Source organism: Adelges cooleyi, unplaced genomic scaffold (assembly GCF_023614345.1).
Source record: "Adelges cooleyi isolate 19-005CV unplaced genomic scaffold, UGA_ACOO_1.1 ACOO_flye_CR_arks_rails_tigmint_CR_PRNA_651, whole genome shotgun sequence".
NCBI classification, from domain to species: domain Eukaryota; kingdom Metazoa; phylum Arthropoda; class Insecta; order Hemiptera; family Adelgidae; genus Adelges; species Adelges cooleyi.
Genome location: NW_026096352.1, coordinates 9090730 through 9108813, shown reverse-complemented (window position 1 = coordinate 9108813; position 18084 = coordinate 9090730). Strand labels below are relative to the sequence as shown.

The window sequence follows — 18084 nt, the reverse complement described above, 5'->3', positions numbered from 1 at the left end:
ATCAACGAGTGGAAAGTTGTAGTTTTGGTAGCTGGAAAAACTTTTTAAATAAATAATCGCTTTTCATCCTTAGTTTTCGTAAGTTGAAAATTTCCGGCAGGTATAGCATGTTATTAGTACAATGAATATTTAAAATATGGCATCTATTTACACGATATAATATGGGTGATGAATGATCAGTTAATATTTTAAGAATTTACCATTACCGGCGAGTCCGTGGGGAGGAGAATTATTATAATATTTTCGGATTTGTTTAATAAAAAAAAGTGTTTGCTTTACCTGTAAATAATTTAAAGGATTCTTCCTGGAACGTTTTGACCCTTTCAGGAAACAACTCGTGGTTGTGCCACAAGTCGATGCGGAGTAATTTTTTTGTTCAAAATGTAACATTACACGCATTTATTTATTATGCATTTAAAGTAATCAATTATAAGTCACGGGCTAAATATATCAAATTCAAAGCCTTGCTACTATTAATTCACATCATAATCATAACTGGAAACATTGTGTGTGTGTGGGTGTACACAATGATGTTTGTACACTGTAGTTTAACCGAGTGTGCGCCGAGTGTGCGATGACGTCATATTTAAAATGAATTTTAATAATGACAATTTTCTAGTGAACGATGCATTGTGTATGTGTATTTAACACTTAAATTATGTAAATCTCATCCGACATTAGGCGTTAACGCAAAAACGAATTGCGAATAACTTTGGCGCATATATTATAATAAATATATGATTATTAACATAGGTCGGGCGGATAGCAGTGCTCGCAACACTCCAAGTTCGTCCTACGTGACTTGGATAATCAAACGATTAATAAAATAATAATAAAAAAATATTATCACTTTGTCGCCATCCCGGTAAAATGATGACGTGGTATCGAAAACGTCGATGTGATCTTGTCGAGTGTCATAATCAGGTGTAGGTACGTTGGCCAACGCCAATGGGCAATATAAGTTCCAAGGGCCCCAAGTGTTTCTGCGCACGTTAAGTCGTTGTTTTTAAAATTGAACCGTTTGAAGATATTTGCGGTGTCGTTGAAATCCTAAACATCATGATACCACAGAGGTTATGACCGTGTAAGGTCGTGCATCTTCTCTGCGAATTTTCTCAGTTATTAAAATAGCATCTTATCAATGTTGGTGCATTTAGTGTTTCGAACAATTAACTGCACACATCGCTGGGTTTGCCTTTAACACTTTGTTAGTAACTTAAGGATTCATAGGAACTACCATTATCGTGGTTTTCGAAAATAGGGAAGTTCCAACTTCGCTTTGTGATAGCGCTTTTACAAAGTTTCACGTTGATGTCCGACAAGCCAAAACTCAGTCACATTTGGTGTCTCCCCATAAACCTAATGGGTTACTGTCAAACGTGTATCATCATTATTTATTATTCAGCATGACATTGACGGTTCCTGTATATATAATATATACCCTCGACATCAACGACTCTGACTTGTTTCTCAAGCTCGTACATGCCCTTCAGACTGTCACATACCTAATGCAATTGAAAACAAATAAGCTTTTGGACGACAGTTCGATAATCCAATTACATAATACGTATGCGGTTGAGACGCATGACACGATATGTTATGCATTTCCCAGATAATCATGGAAGTTTGTTAAATAATGACAACAGAGCAAAAAGTAGGTACACGATAGTGTGCGTATTCGTCTCGTGCCTTTAAATTGAACCAATAAGTAGTTTGTTAGATATAACAAAAAAATCGATATTGACGATACTATAATGTGTATATATATAGGGTGTAATGAAAATTCTACCGAGGTACGAGTTCTATTTTAAATAATTTATAACATTTTAAAAAAAATGAGTACCATTTATTGTACCCGTAGAGCATCCTGAATGTCTCATTTGAAGCTCGGTAAAACTTTACATTACACCCTGTATATATTTATATCAAAGTAATTTCAAATACAAAATTTCATTATTCTTTTCTCATAAATTATTAACACAGTACAATAATTTGCATATTTAGTCGACAAGATTAAAATCACTCGACTATAACAATTTTCAGAATTTAAACAGTTACCTACGAGTGTTGTAGAATTATTATTCCTATATTTAAACTGCTATAATATAAGCTTAACTTTTTGAAAAAACCTAATTTAAACCACCATAGTTATATGGACTTGGGATATAGCAATTATGTTTTATGCTAGTAAATATATATATATATATATATATATATATATATATATATATATGCATTTATGTAAATAATTGGGATACCTATTTGCGTTAACCTTAGGTTGTATTTGGGACACCAGGTAATGTATATATTAATCAATGCTTTCTATATTTGTGAATCGTGATCCGTATAACATAAAATTGGCGTCTAATATCCAAGTAACGCCTTTGAAATACTTCTTTCATTAAGATGTACAAGTTCAAAGCTAAATTATAAGTTTAAAGTAAATGGTCAAATCTTAAACTTAACTAACTCTAGTTGTTTCTGACGTATGTTACCCAGTATAAGAAGCACCGCTATAACTTGTAACGCACATGTAGGACAATATTATTGCCATACACATTACATAAGCACAAAAAGAATACCCAAAAACTAGCTTTAAAAGGATTAAACTATTTAAGTCATAAATATTTAAAACACTGAACCGATAATGAATATTCTTTATGCGACTTTGAGGATATCAATTTATTTTAATCTAATTTCAATCTTATGTTTGAATCTTATGTTCAAAATGTGAAAAAATAAACATCAACATTGTTTATATTTTATTGTAAATTATTTGCTATGATATCTACGTATGGTTTAACTTGTGGACTTTAGTAAGATTAGAGACTTTCAGAATAATGTTATTGGCGTTTTCTTTCTTAGAACATAGTTTGATAATAATTTGGTATAATATGTAATATTATGTTGTTATAATATTTAGTAATCAAACGTCAAACCATTGGTCTAGGACATTAAAAAGTCAAGATAGTATAGACGATTATAAAGTTGAATAAGTGATGGAAATAAATGACTACCATAAGTTACCAGAATTAGTTAGTATTATTTTTGGTGCTTAATGGTTTTCCTTTTAATACTATTCACAAAACATCAAAGCTAAAATATTATAGAAAAAAATAATATTTTCGTTACTAAACGTTTTTTTTAAATGATATCATTAAAAATAAAAATAAATATTTTGCGTTAATCACCATGCATTCGTAGTTTTTTCCCGCAGGCGTATACGTTACAATATGTAAAGTATATTATACAATTTATAATTATGCAGTATACACACATATAAAAAGTAAACTTACTGAAAAGTTAGATTCACATTGTGATAAGATAATATCCCAGAAAATGTACCTTTTTCAGATTAAAAGACCTGTCATAATAAAGAATGGTAACACGTATTCACCGGAAAAAGCACCCTTAGGGAAATTAGGACTCAAACATAACATTGTGATTTACGTCAATGTTTTTTTTTTCTATAATACTTGTATGATATTAAACCAACTAGCCTTTGACTTCACGTAAAACGGGCATACTCGTATCATTATACAAATTCTGCAATCAAATGAACATTAATAAAAATAAATGTAGTCAAAAACTTATAAACATTTTTTGAGAAGTTTTTCTTTATCATAATAAAATATAGATTGTCGAGAACAGGTTTATTAACATTATGTTAAGTATACGATTTTTTAATAATTAGAATATTATTAAATATATCTGTGTTCAAAGTTTTGTTGCTTGTATTATTTGAAGACATTAAATAATTTGTTCAAATTATAAGAAAGAAAACGTATTTTAGTAGCGTCAATAAGATAAGATAATTGACTGGCAGGTTTTTCAAGTATTATGGTAATATTTTGTTCTATAACTTTATTTTGAAAAACATATCAAATAAAATGCAAAACGTATATAAGTACTTTGTGCGAAGTCTTTATGGTCGGCGACAGGCTGCTATGTCTTTTGCTACATCTGTGGTCAAACTACAATAGTATACCGCGTTATTGCATCGGAAAACCTTAAACGCAATTCTAAACTTAAATAGTTTGGTTCACAAAAATAAAATAATCACTATAAAAATAAATATTGGTTTTCTCTGTCTAATGACGTTTGTTATGAACAAGTAGTGTACTTAAAGAAATATAGTATAAACATTTACCGGACTCTTTTTATTTCGATTTTTTTTTTTTTTTATATAATCGAAAGTACTTTTTATGCTGACTACGAATCTACAAAGACTGCGCCGCTAGGAATTAGCTTAGAAATTATAGACGTTTAAATATTGCGGTTATTAGTGATAACGAACATGCTCAAACTATACTTTAAGATTTTTACTGCATGTGACCATCATAAGCTGTAACCATTACTGCAAATATGTTTTAAATTATTTTTTATTACATTCGGTGACTAAATTCGTTTGTTTTGGAAGAGGCAAAAAATAATTGTTTAACTATGTTCGATCATAAAAGTAAAACTTAACCGTTGTATATTGTTAAACTTTTAATTAATAGAAGTACTTAAGCAAGACACCGGCTTAAAATTTGAGATGATTTGTATACTTGTGTATTTGTTTAGGGTTTGGTGAAATTTCAATGGAGACATCCACTAAATTGGGTTAAAATAAATTAAAAAGAAGCCCCCACATTTTCAGAACTTAATTTTGATGATACACTTGCCGCAAAGCACGTACTTTTAGTGACTGTGAAAGCATAAAAATAAGGTTTTATTGAAAATAATGTTTCATTAAATAGGGTTTATAATCCAGGAAGGGTTTAAAACAGATTTTTAGGCATTGTTTTTAATATCTCAAAAATTTTGATTTTTTCTATTGTTCATAAAATATTAGTACAAACAAAAAATATAAAATAAAAATTTTTTTTTTATTTTACCAAAAAAGTTTACATTTTTAAAATGTCGAGTGACATTTCAAATTGTAAGATGATTTTACAGGTAATATTTCTGAATAATTATATTTTGTTAACATCATTATTTTATGAAAGATAATTTTAAAAATTATTTTTATTAGATTTATGCAAGTAACGTCATAGTATGAACGGACGAGGCCTTTTTGCTAAATAAAAAATAGACCTATAAAAAGACAGTATACATTATAAGATCAAAGCTTAAAAGGAAAATGTGTAAGGACATGTCTAATGAAAAAGAGGAGCTTAAAAGAGAGGACGGGAAACGTTTTCAAAGCATGTAATTAGTAACCCCCGTCGATCCTTGATGTAATTACTTAAGTTTTCCTCAGCTACAACCGAAATATTATTTTATATAGTACCCAATAAGTTTCAACTACAAGTGAAGGCTTCTGCAGTGGTTACTAGCTGTTTCAACAAAATAATAATTAGTTGAGCTATTGAAATGCTTTTGACTTGTGAATAGCGGCTATTACTATTGTGGCTAAAGACTAAAGCCCACAATGTTAAACATAAAGTACTAACAATTAAGAGTTTAGACGAAGGTTGGTAATTTATTTTGTATTACTGTTGAAATAGTGTGGTAATTTTCATATTGTTGAAGATTTGTATGGCATCTTAAATTATATAACATATAATATTTATATAACATATTATACATTGTGTATACAATTCTGTCAAATCATTGTCACACACTGAATTACACGAAGAACTCGTATAATATAAAAAATTGTCGTTACTGGTTAGGTTAGGTACATTTTAGAAATAAAAGAAGTTTAAAACAGTGTCTTATTGTGGGTAGTAAGAACTTTTAAACGTTTCACAAAAATGAACATAACGTACAATGAAAACACAAAAATATTATAATTAGGTTGTTAGCAAATTGATATTGATTTCAATTTGTAAAGCTTTGGACTGGTGGATATAAAAACAAAATCGAATGAGTATACAATCAATACATTTATTTGTCTACGCTGTGGTTAATATTTTGTATGTACCTACTATTTTTATTACACTTCCACACAGCCATCGCTTTTGTCAGAGATTAAAGTCTTTACATCCATTGTGTGTAAACTTTCGGAAATCGTATTAAACCAAATCTGACGGAAAGTGGCTATACGTCCAACGAAAACAATTGTATTACAATTAATTTGTCTGGGAGTGTGTAGGTAAAAAGGTCCAAAACCACTAGTCCACCCTTCTTTCAAGTACGTCTTGTATACCGCTGAATGGCTACATACATACACAAACCCATAGACCCTAATCAGTCATACACTTATTCGGCAGCCATTCCGGCCTTCGCGGGTAATAATATAATTCTCACCGAAGAGTAACCACGGTTTACCCGAGTTATTTTAGATTATAAATGCTCATTTGGTTGCGATAATAATAATAATTAGTAAAACAATTTTTGTCGTTTGTAATTTTATTAGTTTATTATTATTATTACTCAAATGATTCCTAAAATATGCATAAAACATACATAATATATGCTAAAAGTGTAACAGTTTAAGATATATCTTGTGTGTAAATAACCATTAATAATATAAAAGTATATATGCAATTATAATTATTGTGAAAATGGATAAAGTAATTAATACCCAATTTATCTGGGTCAGAAATATAATTTACTCGTAGAATAATTTTTTATTAATCTAAGAAGCAGCTCAACGGACAGAGGTTCTTTTATTATTTAATGTCAATTAAGTGTAGCTATTTATCAAGCTAATAGAAAATTACTATAATTTTGCACATAATAGTATTGCAGCATGAAAGCAAATAGCACGAAGTAGCTAATATTAATAAATAATATACAATTAAATTGAAGAAATGAAATACTCATCTAGTAATACTATATAGTTAGTATTTATATTTATCATTTATTTTTGTAAACTTTGTCAATGAATTAGAGGTAAAATATTATTTCATACATATTTCACTTTTTATATATTTTAGTTGTTCTACAAAACAAATGTGTAAACATTTTCCACCGTTCATTTAAATAAAAATAAAGTTTTAACCAGTAAAATAATCAAATAAACACAAATGAACGTAGTTTAGTTTAATATAGGGTGAAGGAAGGTATTTTTGTGTTAATAACTGTGTTTTAACAATCAATGTGATTTTCAAGACAATTTTCTAATAGGGAATAACGCGATACGATCAACAAACTATATCACGAAATTGCTTATGCCACGATAATACCTTCCTTCACCCTACAATTAAATATTTTTTTTATAGGTTTACTTACTACGATTAAACTTTATTTTTAATATTATTGTTATAAGTATATTTTTATAAATTGAATAATTAAAACTTCTAACGTATAAAAAAATAATTGATAAATAATTAACTTCATTAAGAATAAAAAATAGGACTGTTGTGGTTTTTTTTACAAAAATCCGTATAATTTTGTTAATTTTATGTTTTATTCATCTTATTATGGTTAAAAAAGTCGAGTAATTTATTTTACTGTTGTTCTTTAACGACTGTTTCTTCAATGGTTAATAACTGTGAGATTACTATAGAAAGTATGATTAAAAAAAAAAAAAATCATTAAATCTCTCTTTTTTTGTTTAAACACACACAGCACACAACAATTTCACAACATTTTATTTTTTATAGTATTAAATATTAATTTATATTTAATGTTTTTGATAATGTTCTCTGTGTATAATTAACTACTATAATTATTATAGTAGTAGTTATTACTAGTTTTGCTTCATATTATAAAAAAATGTAGTTATGATTGATCTTTTCTTTGCATTATAACCACAGTTTTTAGCACGGAACATGCTTAGCCTTGGCCTCTCAGCTCGAAAACGACACGAAATACCGATACGAATAGCGTCACGAAAGTAGCGCGCCTACTTTAAAGTTTAAACGTATAATAACATATAAGATGCCATCGAAATAATAACAAGTCGTCGTCGTCGTCATGCAAACGTTTTGGCCATAACATATAATTAAGACTATGTACTATCATCATAAATCATAAGGAAAAAAACAATTTTATTAACAACAAATTCCTACGGAGTTCATAACATTTTGATAAAAGATATTTTAGATACCAATAGGTCGAAATGTTGTGTAAATGGACAGCAACCATAAAACCGTCGATTTAGTCATTTGACCTTTGGTTTATTAAATATTTTGAAAATGGTTTTTTACTGCTTAGATTATGGATTCAAAAATTCACAATGCGATCGTCGTGAAGCCGAAAATCGAGATATTTTATTAATGTCGCGAGTACACGTTTTGTCCAAGTGGAAGGGTTCGTTTGCGGTGCGTTGGGCCAACTATTTCGCCTATTGTATGAGACATAATAATATAACCGTTGTAGGTGTAATTACAGATGAATAGTTAGCGATAACAGGTCTAGCTTTCTTTTATCTCCACAACGGCGCATTCACATAACAACTGCACCGTGGACCGTGGATTTGGACGGTATTTGCCCAGGGGTAACGCTTGCCGTCGTCGTTAAAGCCTTCCCCGGCTAATGTTTAGCAAACATCCTGGATTTATGTGGCCCCCAAAGAATTACCACACCGCTTTTCCGTCCGTTTTCGTTCACCTGACGCTCTCCTTCCGCGAATCCGCTCTTGGGTCCTTCCACGATCCCTTTCGCTTAAGCCAAAAACCTTTCGAGGGTCATACAGGGCCTGAACCTAACCGAACCGTTGTGTGGTTAAAAACGTACAGTTCTCTCTCTCCTTCGACAAGTGTGGTTTCAGTGTATATATTTTAATTTTGTTCCTTGCTGTATAATTTCAATATTATCCAGGACCTGTATAAGTACATTTCCCCCCCTCTATGTTGACGAATATTTTAATTCGCGTTTTCTTTGCAAATTCCAATACGGTCTACGGTCGGTCGGTATCGCACCGCGGTTATTTAACAGTACTGCGAAGAATTTCCATCTACCCCGAAAATCGACGACCTGCAAAACGAATAAAAGTAAGGTTAGGCACATTTTTTTATTCCATCCGGTCGACTGTATAAGTGTCCGGATGGCCGGATCACAAGTATGCGTCGATAACCGCAAGTTTTTAAACGGTACCTTTTGTTTGATATTTTTTTATAGAACATAACCCGCACCAGTCATTAAAAATATACACAGTGGACGTATCCTATAACTGTGCTTTCCAGTGAACCTAATGTATATTATAAATTATTCACAACGCACTGTATTAGAAGGTGTTCCATTTTAGAAGTAAAGTAATATTTATGTTGATATTTTCTAACTACTACTACTTTGACCTGCTACTTAAAATAGAAAGTAGAAACATAGATTTTTAGTTCCTGGTTCTGACTTCCTAGTCATAAGGGACCCTGTATGTTGGTGCGTATTCTCTTGAAGTTGCTTAATATATCAGCAACACCAGCAATACCAGCACTATAAATACTGTTTTTATATATTGTAACGATTTTTTTTCTGATTTGTAGGTCAAACATACTTATTCTAATAATCTGCCGATATTAGATTTAAAAATTCATACAATTATCAAAAAATATCTACTAAACAATGAGAAAGAGAGACGTATTGTACTTGAACTAAAACATATTAGGTACTTATACCTAATACCCAACTGCACTTCCCTCCCGTTCTATCTTTTAAACTCTTATAACTTTAAGAGTAGTGATTGAAAATTAGTTATCAACCAGTGAACATTTATAGTAAAATATTCTTAATTTAAAAAGTTAATAAAATATATACGTTGTCGTATAAGTTTCAAAAGTTGCTATCAAAAAAACTAATTTGGGAAGGGGGTAGGAACATAAAAATGTATGGAAAATCGAGATCACATTATATAAAAACACTATAAAAAAAAAAGAATTATTAATTAAACCCAGTGAGGGACCTACGATAAAAAACGTCACCCTCTTCAAATAAATCAACAAATTTAGCTATTAAAAATATTTTTAATTCCAGGAACAAATACAAACGATAGGGCACAAAGCAAACTGTCCTCTCAGCTTAGTTCAACTTTAAAGCTAAGATATTGTTCTAAAATCAAATATCTTTATAAAACATAATTGTTATTTTATTCCCTTGGATGACGAACGTCGGCTTTATATACTTCCGTTAGTATTTCTTTCATAATACTATATACAACAACGAGAAAGAAAACCCTATAAAGGAAGTGATTCGAGAACGGACAAAATGCACAGTACTCCGGAAATTACATCCCGTACACGCCGCACCGTCTTTAGTCTATATGTATACAGTATACTTTTATGGGGCGTGCACTTGGTGCCCAGTTATACAATAATAAAGTGTCTCGACCAAACTGTATCTGTCGTTTATTTATATAATATATATATCTGCGTCATAATTGTTATTTCGCTTGTACATATTAAAAGCGCAATAACTCTGTCACAGTCACTCGATTATCATGGATTTTCATGTTGTCGTTTTCCAACATAAGGAATCTTATAGTGGATCAAACGTCAAAGCATATATTTAAACATATTTTTTAGGAAACTCTAAATTATTGTCACACCATCATTACAATCATCTTTACCTACCATGCACGATGGAACTAGCTTGGCTTTATGTTACTTCATCTTCTTACAATCCAATCATTCCTGTCGAAGGATATTTACTCTTTTATGCTGTTTAGCATATATTATTATGCTACGAATATAATATTGTGTACCTATCAGAAAACGTCAGTCATTGACCAACAAGTCAAAGTAAAAAATGTAATTCAATATTTTCTTCAGATTAAACCTCAGAACGTTATCAAACGAATGTCGGTTTGTGTTTTTTACTAAAAATATAATTATTTTACGAGTGATTTTGAAAATAAAAATAACGCTTAAAGACTAAATCTGGAATTGACAGCAATTCTCACACATATATAATATATATATACTGGTGCTGACGTCAACACTTTTTATGCTGCAAACATTGGTACTAAGCATCAGGTCAGTTTAACATGACCCCATATGTATCTCAGCCTTCTGTTAAGTTCATTAGGAGTTCTAAATTAATACCAACAAATTATAAAGATTTTATTTATACATTATAGATAAACTGTTAATGTGTGTATACCGATCGCTTATTAAAAGGGTACTTATAAACTTGGCTGTAAACAATTAATTATGGGTTGTGAAAAAACTAAAGAAATAGAACTCTGCTTTTCATTGTCTTCAATGTATATGGGGTTAATATTTTTAGTAACATAGTATACTTTTTTTTTTGACCCATGAAATTAATTTTGCCATAATTTTACCTTTAACTGCAAAATAAAAATTTGTTAGAATTATAGTATAAATAGTATATATTGCGGTTATATTACCAAGTCGCCAGACTATACGCTACACAAACACACTAGAAAAATCAATATTTAAAAAAAAAAAGTAATATAAAAGCTTATATTTAATAGTTAAGTACAAGCGGATGTAGTTTATTTGCTCGTAAATTGAGCAATCAAAATATATATATTTATGAAGCGTAAATAGGAAGATATTAGCCGTATGGCTATTAAGGATTTCCAGTTGATATGGATGTCAAATTAAAAACCTTTGCAAAAAACGATATTAATTTTAAAGTTGATCCGACTAATCCCACAATTTCAGTGGCAATCGCCAAATAAATAATTAAAAGGCAAGCCGGATTTCGACGTAAACTAAACGGAATTAAAATTCAGCATGTACAAAGCAAAGAAAAAACAGATAAAGTCAATTAGGTTAATTATTCGTATAAAACTATCCTTTTTACTAAACCAGTCAACAGAAATTACTACTCGGCATTCAATTATCCATTTTTTGTTTAACACATTTAATTTATGTTAACATTATTAAAAAGTTTTAATCAAATTTGTAACAACAATAAAATATAATTACCTATTGTTGATCCGAAAAAATACAAAGCAAGTCGAGCCAGTTTTTGGTTTTTAACTATGAGTGTATAATATCATATACATATTATATAATACCTAAATAATGTGATGCACCTAAAAAATAATTTTAAAGTTATTATTTTCTAAAAGTTATAGCATGTCATATTTTAAAGTTGAAATATGTTGTTATGTATATTGTTGAAATATATTTTTAGACAAGATCAAGCAATTTAGTTACTCCCTAAGCTACTGTTCGTACTCTGGTTTAATTTTTTCTTTTACTTATATAATATAATATATATAATATGGGGATCCATTCAATTTCTCTTCAGACATATTTCCTTGACTTTAATTGTATACCAAAAAAAAGTGCACTTCTTCTTCAATACACCTCTACTTTTGAATCAATCTTTATAGAGTAAAAGATGAAAAATATATTTCTTATACATCACTGAACTGATATAGTTAATAGCGTTTTGTCTTTGAGAATACATTCAAATATTATTTTTTGTCATGTAAAATTGTTTTAACTAAAATGGTATATAAGTTAAAAATGTTAAGTTTTTTAAAAAGAATATTTACTATTTAGTTAATTTATAGCTGTGGTTATTACTCAGCTAAATATTGGAAGACATGGTGATTACCCATCCGTGCGTAAGCAGTCATCATCGCACATAACGAAGAAAATAAAATATACCTTCCCTTTAATGTACGTGTCAAAGCTTTAAACGATTGGATACCAATTTTGTTGCATAATTCTATTGTAACGATTAAATAATTATCAGCCTACTAGTCTTTCACCTGATTCCAGCTGCTCTGATTGTGTTTACATTTCTTATTGTCGAGATCCCCTGTAATTAGCCGAGAGTTTTGTAAGTGTTTGGATATATACAATAAACTAGTGCTTTTTTCCTTGAAAATCCGCGAGTAAATTATCAAAGTTCACCATTTCGTTATTTTTCAAAAAAAAAAAAGCTTCGATCAGCTTAGATCAACTATTAAATGATTTTTTTAGGTTTGATCGATTTTAGATGATTCGGTATAATTGTATGTTGGTCACCGCAAAATACGACTTGTGAGACGGGGTCCGACAAATATAGAGATAACTTGGTCTACAATACTTTTTTTTTTTTTAATTCTTGTCAAATAAAGTTAAACCATAATATAATAACTTTATATTATTTGTTTTATAAAATAAATTAAACTACTGTCAAAACAAAACTAACGGCAAGCAGCGAGGAGCGGTAAAACCATTGTAGTACGGAATATTAATTTAAAAATAGATTGACTTCGTTACTGGGGTTATCGCAAAATCGTAGAATAAAGCAGGTAATATCATATATCTTTGGATGTGTAATGTGTCAAGCCCCATAAATAACCGGTTGTAGATAAATCGTGGCGCCTCGGATGCCGTGGTCACTATTACAATGAAATAAAAATGGACAATAATTTTCAATGGAAAAATAATTAAATGTTCATGGTAAATACAATAACGACCCCCTCTCGATAACTTGCATTGACAAAATTTTATTCACAATTAATTACAAATGGAATATTTGATATTTTTTTTTGTGAGCAGAGGGGCAATTGCCCCTATTGCCCCCCCCCCCTTGTATCCGCCCTTGCTTGGTAGTCTAGTTCTAGTCTTACGACGTACTCAAGTCTACCTTCAAATTTATCGGCTAGGTATGCTAATTAAAAAAATAACTATATTAGTTTGCTATGACTGCCTTTTTTTTCTTACTTTTACTTTTGTACGTACTTTGGTTTTCCTATGATGGTGATAATTTTTTTCTTCGCTCATACAACTATACAATATGCCTATAAGTTACAAGATTAAATTATAGTAAATAAATTTGTAATCTCTCGGACTCTATATAGTTATATTATTATAGACAATAATCAATACATAATACTAATCTAACAAACATTCTGTATTTTCACAGGTCAATGCACAGAATCCAGAGACTGCCGCACACGAATACCAAGCTGGTACCAAACTAAGTAAGCTTCAATCATATTATATTTTATTCCATTTATCTATTACAAATACAGTTTAATGGTTATCCACGACATATCATGTGGGTCATTTTGCAAATAGTGGTCAACTTCAATATCAAAATTTCACAACTTTAAAAAAAAATGTTTATTTCCAAATGTCAAAATAAAAAAAAGTTTTTTAGTTCGTTTACCCAATGACAATAGCTAATATTAATAGCTGATAATAAATTGCTTTCATACAAAGTCAACGTTATGGTTGTTTTTGGAGAGACCGTTCTCAACGAACTCCTACCAAATTTAAAACTTGATAGGAGAGGAAGGTACCAATTTTAGGACACTCCTCAAATGTGATCCCCAAAATGTATTGATAACGCTGTCATACCATTCCATGCCACTTTTTTCAAGCGACCTATCACTATGTCAGGAGTGGTCTAGAAAGGGTGAGCCATAGATCTCGGAACAAGCCAAAAGTGTGAGGAAATGGCTATTAATTGATTTTTTACCTTTGTTATTGAAGCATAATAATGATTCTAATTGATACTTTTTTTTGGCCTGAATATACCCTTTATAAGAATTTTTCAGCCATGCTAAAAGTAATTATAATAGCTTATGATTTGCCAGAGACAGAAATGTACCACTTTCGGTGAAATAGTCCATATACTCGTATGTTATAGTCAGAGATGAAAATGAGTCACTGCTAAGATATCCTAGGCCCTAGTCAATTATAGTCTAAATGTCAGGAAATGTTAAAATTGATTACTCGTTGATTAATATTTCCTGACCAAGGCAGACAATGTTTCAAATAATAATGGGATTATAAAAATTGATTTGTCAATATTGAGTTTGACTAACGCTTTTTAGACAATGTTATTATATATATTGTTTTTAAAATGATTGGTAAATCGAGTACGTAGGTAAAAATTTCTCTCTAAAACTACCCTTTACAAAAATATTTTTCACTGTACACACAGTTTTATAAGTCGGTCTTGTCAAGTCCACTTATTGATCTTATTTTATAAGAAAACTATTTTAGTCCGACATCATTGTAACTCTATACAATTATTGTTCTTCGGCGACCCTGTACTCTTTTAACTGTAATAGGTACTATGGCTCATATCGCTAATGCCTGCTGTAGATTCGAGTGTACCTGTACAATACTGGTACTTGACATCAATATTTGCCATCTATGGCCAACCATAACGGCTTCGAGACTTAATAATAATAATGTGACGATCTTAACGCGGTTAGACGTGGCGTTGCGGTTAATCACGTCGGAGGTATTTGCGCAGTAGTGAGATCATAATTGAAATCCGACCCATCGAATACGATTATAATTATTGTTGTATATTTAATTAATTTTGGACCAATGAATTTTACTCAAAACGACAGACTACAATAACTATTGTCTCTCAGTATCGGTAGACAGTAATGTTATGCGTGCGACTGATCAAACCGAGTAGGTCTGGGGACGGCAAATTTAACGGTCCCCTCAAGTCTCAGACAAAGCTCATTAGTCCCCGGGCTACCCCGCGTAATTCCATTAAATGTTTTATTCGTATGAACGTGCAACCCCTTGGCCCGGGTCTCGTCGCATAAATGGAGTTTCGAATGGAGCACTCTTCCTCTCTCTCGGTTTGCCGTCGATGGGAGCATTTGCAAAGCATGTGTAATGAGATAATCTGTCGCCGCCATCAGGGCCGCAGGTCGAAGGCAGCTGTAGAAGAGAGAGACTTGGGTTTTCCGGCTGTGGCATGCGAGTGGAAGATTTTTGGACGTGATACAAGTACACGAGGCGCCAACGAAGCGATCAAGCCGAAAGTGGATGATAAGCGACAAGAGTGGGTATCATCGAATTAACCGCCGAAACAGTTTTGAAAAATAAATATGCCGTGAGGTTTCCAAACGACCATATTTAAACTGTACGATAACCCTTACCGGGACTACAAACAGCTTTATCTTATATTATAATAGCGTTGCTATGTATATTTGCTTTTCGAAGACTGTTGGGCTCAAAATCAATACAAATTGTACAAAAAATTATAGTTAATAAAATAATTGAAGAAAGATTACGGTTTTGGATTATGACTAGACTTTAGAAAAATAAGAAGAAAAAAATTTGTTGACTAAATAAAGCGACGTTGTTCTTATAAGAACACTTCATTGTAATTATATGTCTTTATCGCAGAAAATGTCTCAATTACATTTTACGGCTAGTGTAAACTGTAAAGGTTAATTTTTACAAACTGAGAACAATACTCGAGAGGGTTAAATAACGACTTTAGGCTTTCGTCTAAAAAAACCGTCGTTTCAAAGTTTGAATTAAAAACAATATTACAACGGTTCCGCCTTGACTTTGTCTAAACTTTTAACAACACTCGTACACGATATTACTCAACCATAAGACATATATATTTAACATGTTACCAAGCGACACGCATACAGTTAAACGTTTTTACAAGTACATACACAATTTCTGATAATAATCAATAGTGATCATATCACGAGTGTTGGATTAAAATATGTTCTATACGCATTTGTTTGTAACCAAACATGTTATGATTAATTATACTAAAAACAATATTATTGGGTTTATCATGTCACGACAGCCGGTACATGCGGTAAAATGTGAACTTAATTTATATATTATAATTAGCACGTGGTTCTGACACAAGCTAACCCGAGTGGTTTGCAAATCGATCTGTTCTTCTTATAATTACTAGTAGTTTCCGGTCTTTCTATCGCGGGGTAGACAATAATTACTAACGCCGAACATTAAGTCATTAATATTTCAAGTTAGTTTACAATATAGATAAGATACATTGTTCAAAAACTTTTCGTATAGTTTTTTAATTGAATTTAATTTTTGCGTTATCCACATAAATTTGATAATCATTAGTATCTCAGTATTCTGGGAAATCCGTTGTAAACACGCTAAATAACCGACAAACTTTACACTACGAAGACTACAAACGCTAAATCAACTGGGTTTTCTCGTTAAACTGCCTGTAATTGAAATTCAAAGTCTTTGTACTCGATTTACTCGGAACATAATATGTAAAATTACATTTTGACGTTTATTATTGTAGAGGTTTGTAGTTTAGGAAATAAACTGTATAGCTTATGTTGACGTTACACGATAAAGTAAAAAAATAAACCAAGACCATTTGAAAAGAATTTATAAGAAAAATTGACAACAATCTTCTTAATCGCCTTCCCCTTGACTACACACCAGTCACAATTAATAGTCTGTTTGCGGCACAATATTTATACACAAACAGCAAACTAGTATATTTACTTATCATATTAACTTTAAATAATTAAAGTTAATATGATAAGATTCTATCTACAATCTACATATTATATGTATGATAGGAATTATGACATTTGAGTACAAATGTACAAAACTTAGTCTGCACAAAACATTGCTCTCATTCGCCTTATCCCTTAAATTGTCACTTAAGAAGTACACATAATCTGAGCGCACGGCAGTGCGCCAGGCCATGTTCCAGCAATGCCAGTGTATCTTTACACGAACCAATTCATCCAGTTTTTCTAACCCACATATCTCTGTTTTCTCTTAAGATAAGCTTTTAAAATTTGAATTATAAGCTCAAGTAGTTTAGGATACTGTACAAAATTGAGCCCTTAATAGTAAGCCTTATGAAAAGGGGAGAATTTCAAAGTTTTCATTTTTGTTACTGACTGACTGATTCACTCGAGATTAGCTCGGGTTAACTATTTTTTAAAGTTATAAGAGTTTAAGAGTTAGGGTGGGAGGGGAAGTGCGGTTGAAAAATGCGCGCAGATAAAATAGTACTACACTCCACCTTTCCTCCCATTGGCCACAATGTAGACATCAATACTTTGATAGGCTCACTTTCTTGGGAAGGGGTATGGAACTTGGCCATTTTTTACTGATAGGTGTTTGTTGGAGATAATAAATACATATTACTGCATCGTTAGAAGTAATAATATTAAAATACTAACCAAGGTCTAGTATTGCAAGTTTTTGATTGTTCTATTGTATAATAAGTTTGTTTTACGTTTTCAAACTCGCAGTTGTTTAATATGTACATGTTATTGCTATTATATTTTATTATAATATTTAGTTAATATTTATCTACGTTAAAAAATATAGGTCTGTTGTTGCAGACATTTACATAAGTGACAGCTAATATCATTACATACTCCAAGCGCCTATTATTATTTCAAACGTAAAACATAACTGTTCAATAATCAATTCGCTCAAAAATGTTTGAACCCATTGAAAACTTACGCCACGACGTCCCTAGCAACTGTTTATAAGTCATGTGATTTATAAA

General features: G+C 30.9%; 1 protein-coding gene across 1 annotated transcript in view; it reads left to right on the top strand.

Moving 5' to 3' along the window:
* LOC126844463 (uncharacterized) overlaps positions 1-18084 on the top strand; it is a 160899-nt gene that overhangs the window by 81823 nt on the left and 60992 nt on the right. The window contains exon 3 of the mRNA XM_050582676.1: positions 13708-13765. Coding sequence (XP_050438633.1) covers positions 13708-13765 — 58 coding nt within the window. The remainder of the gene's footprint in view (positions 1-13707; positions 13766-18084) is intronic.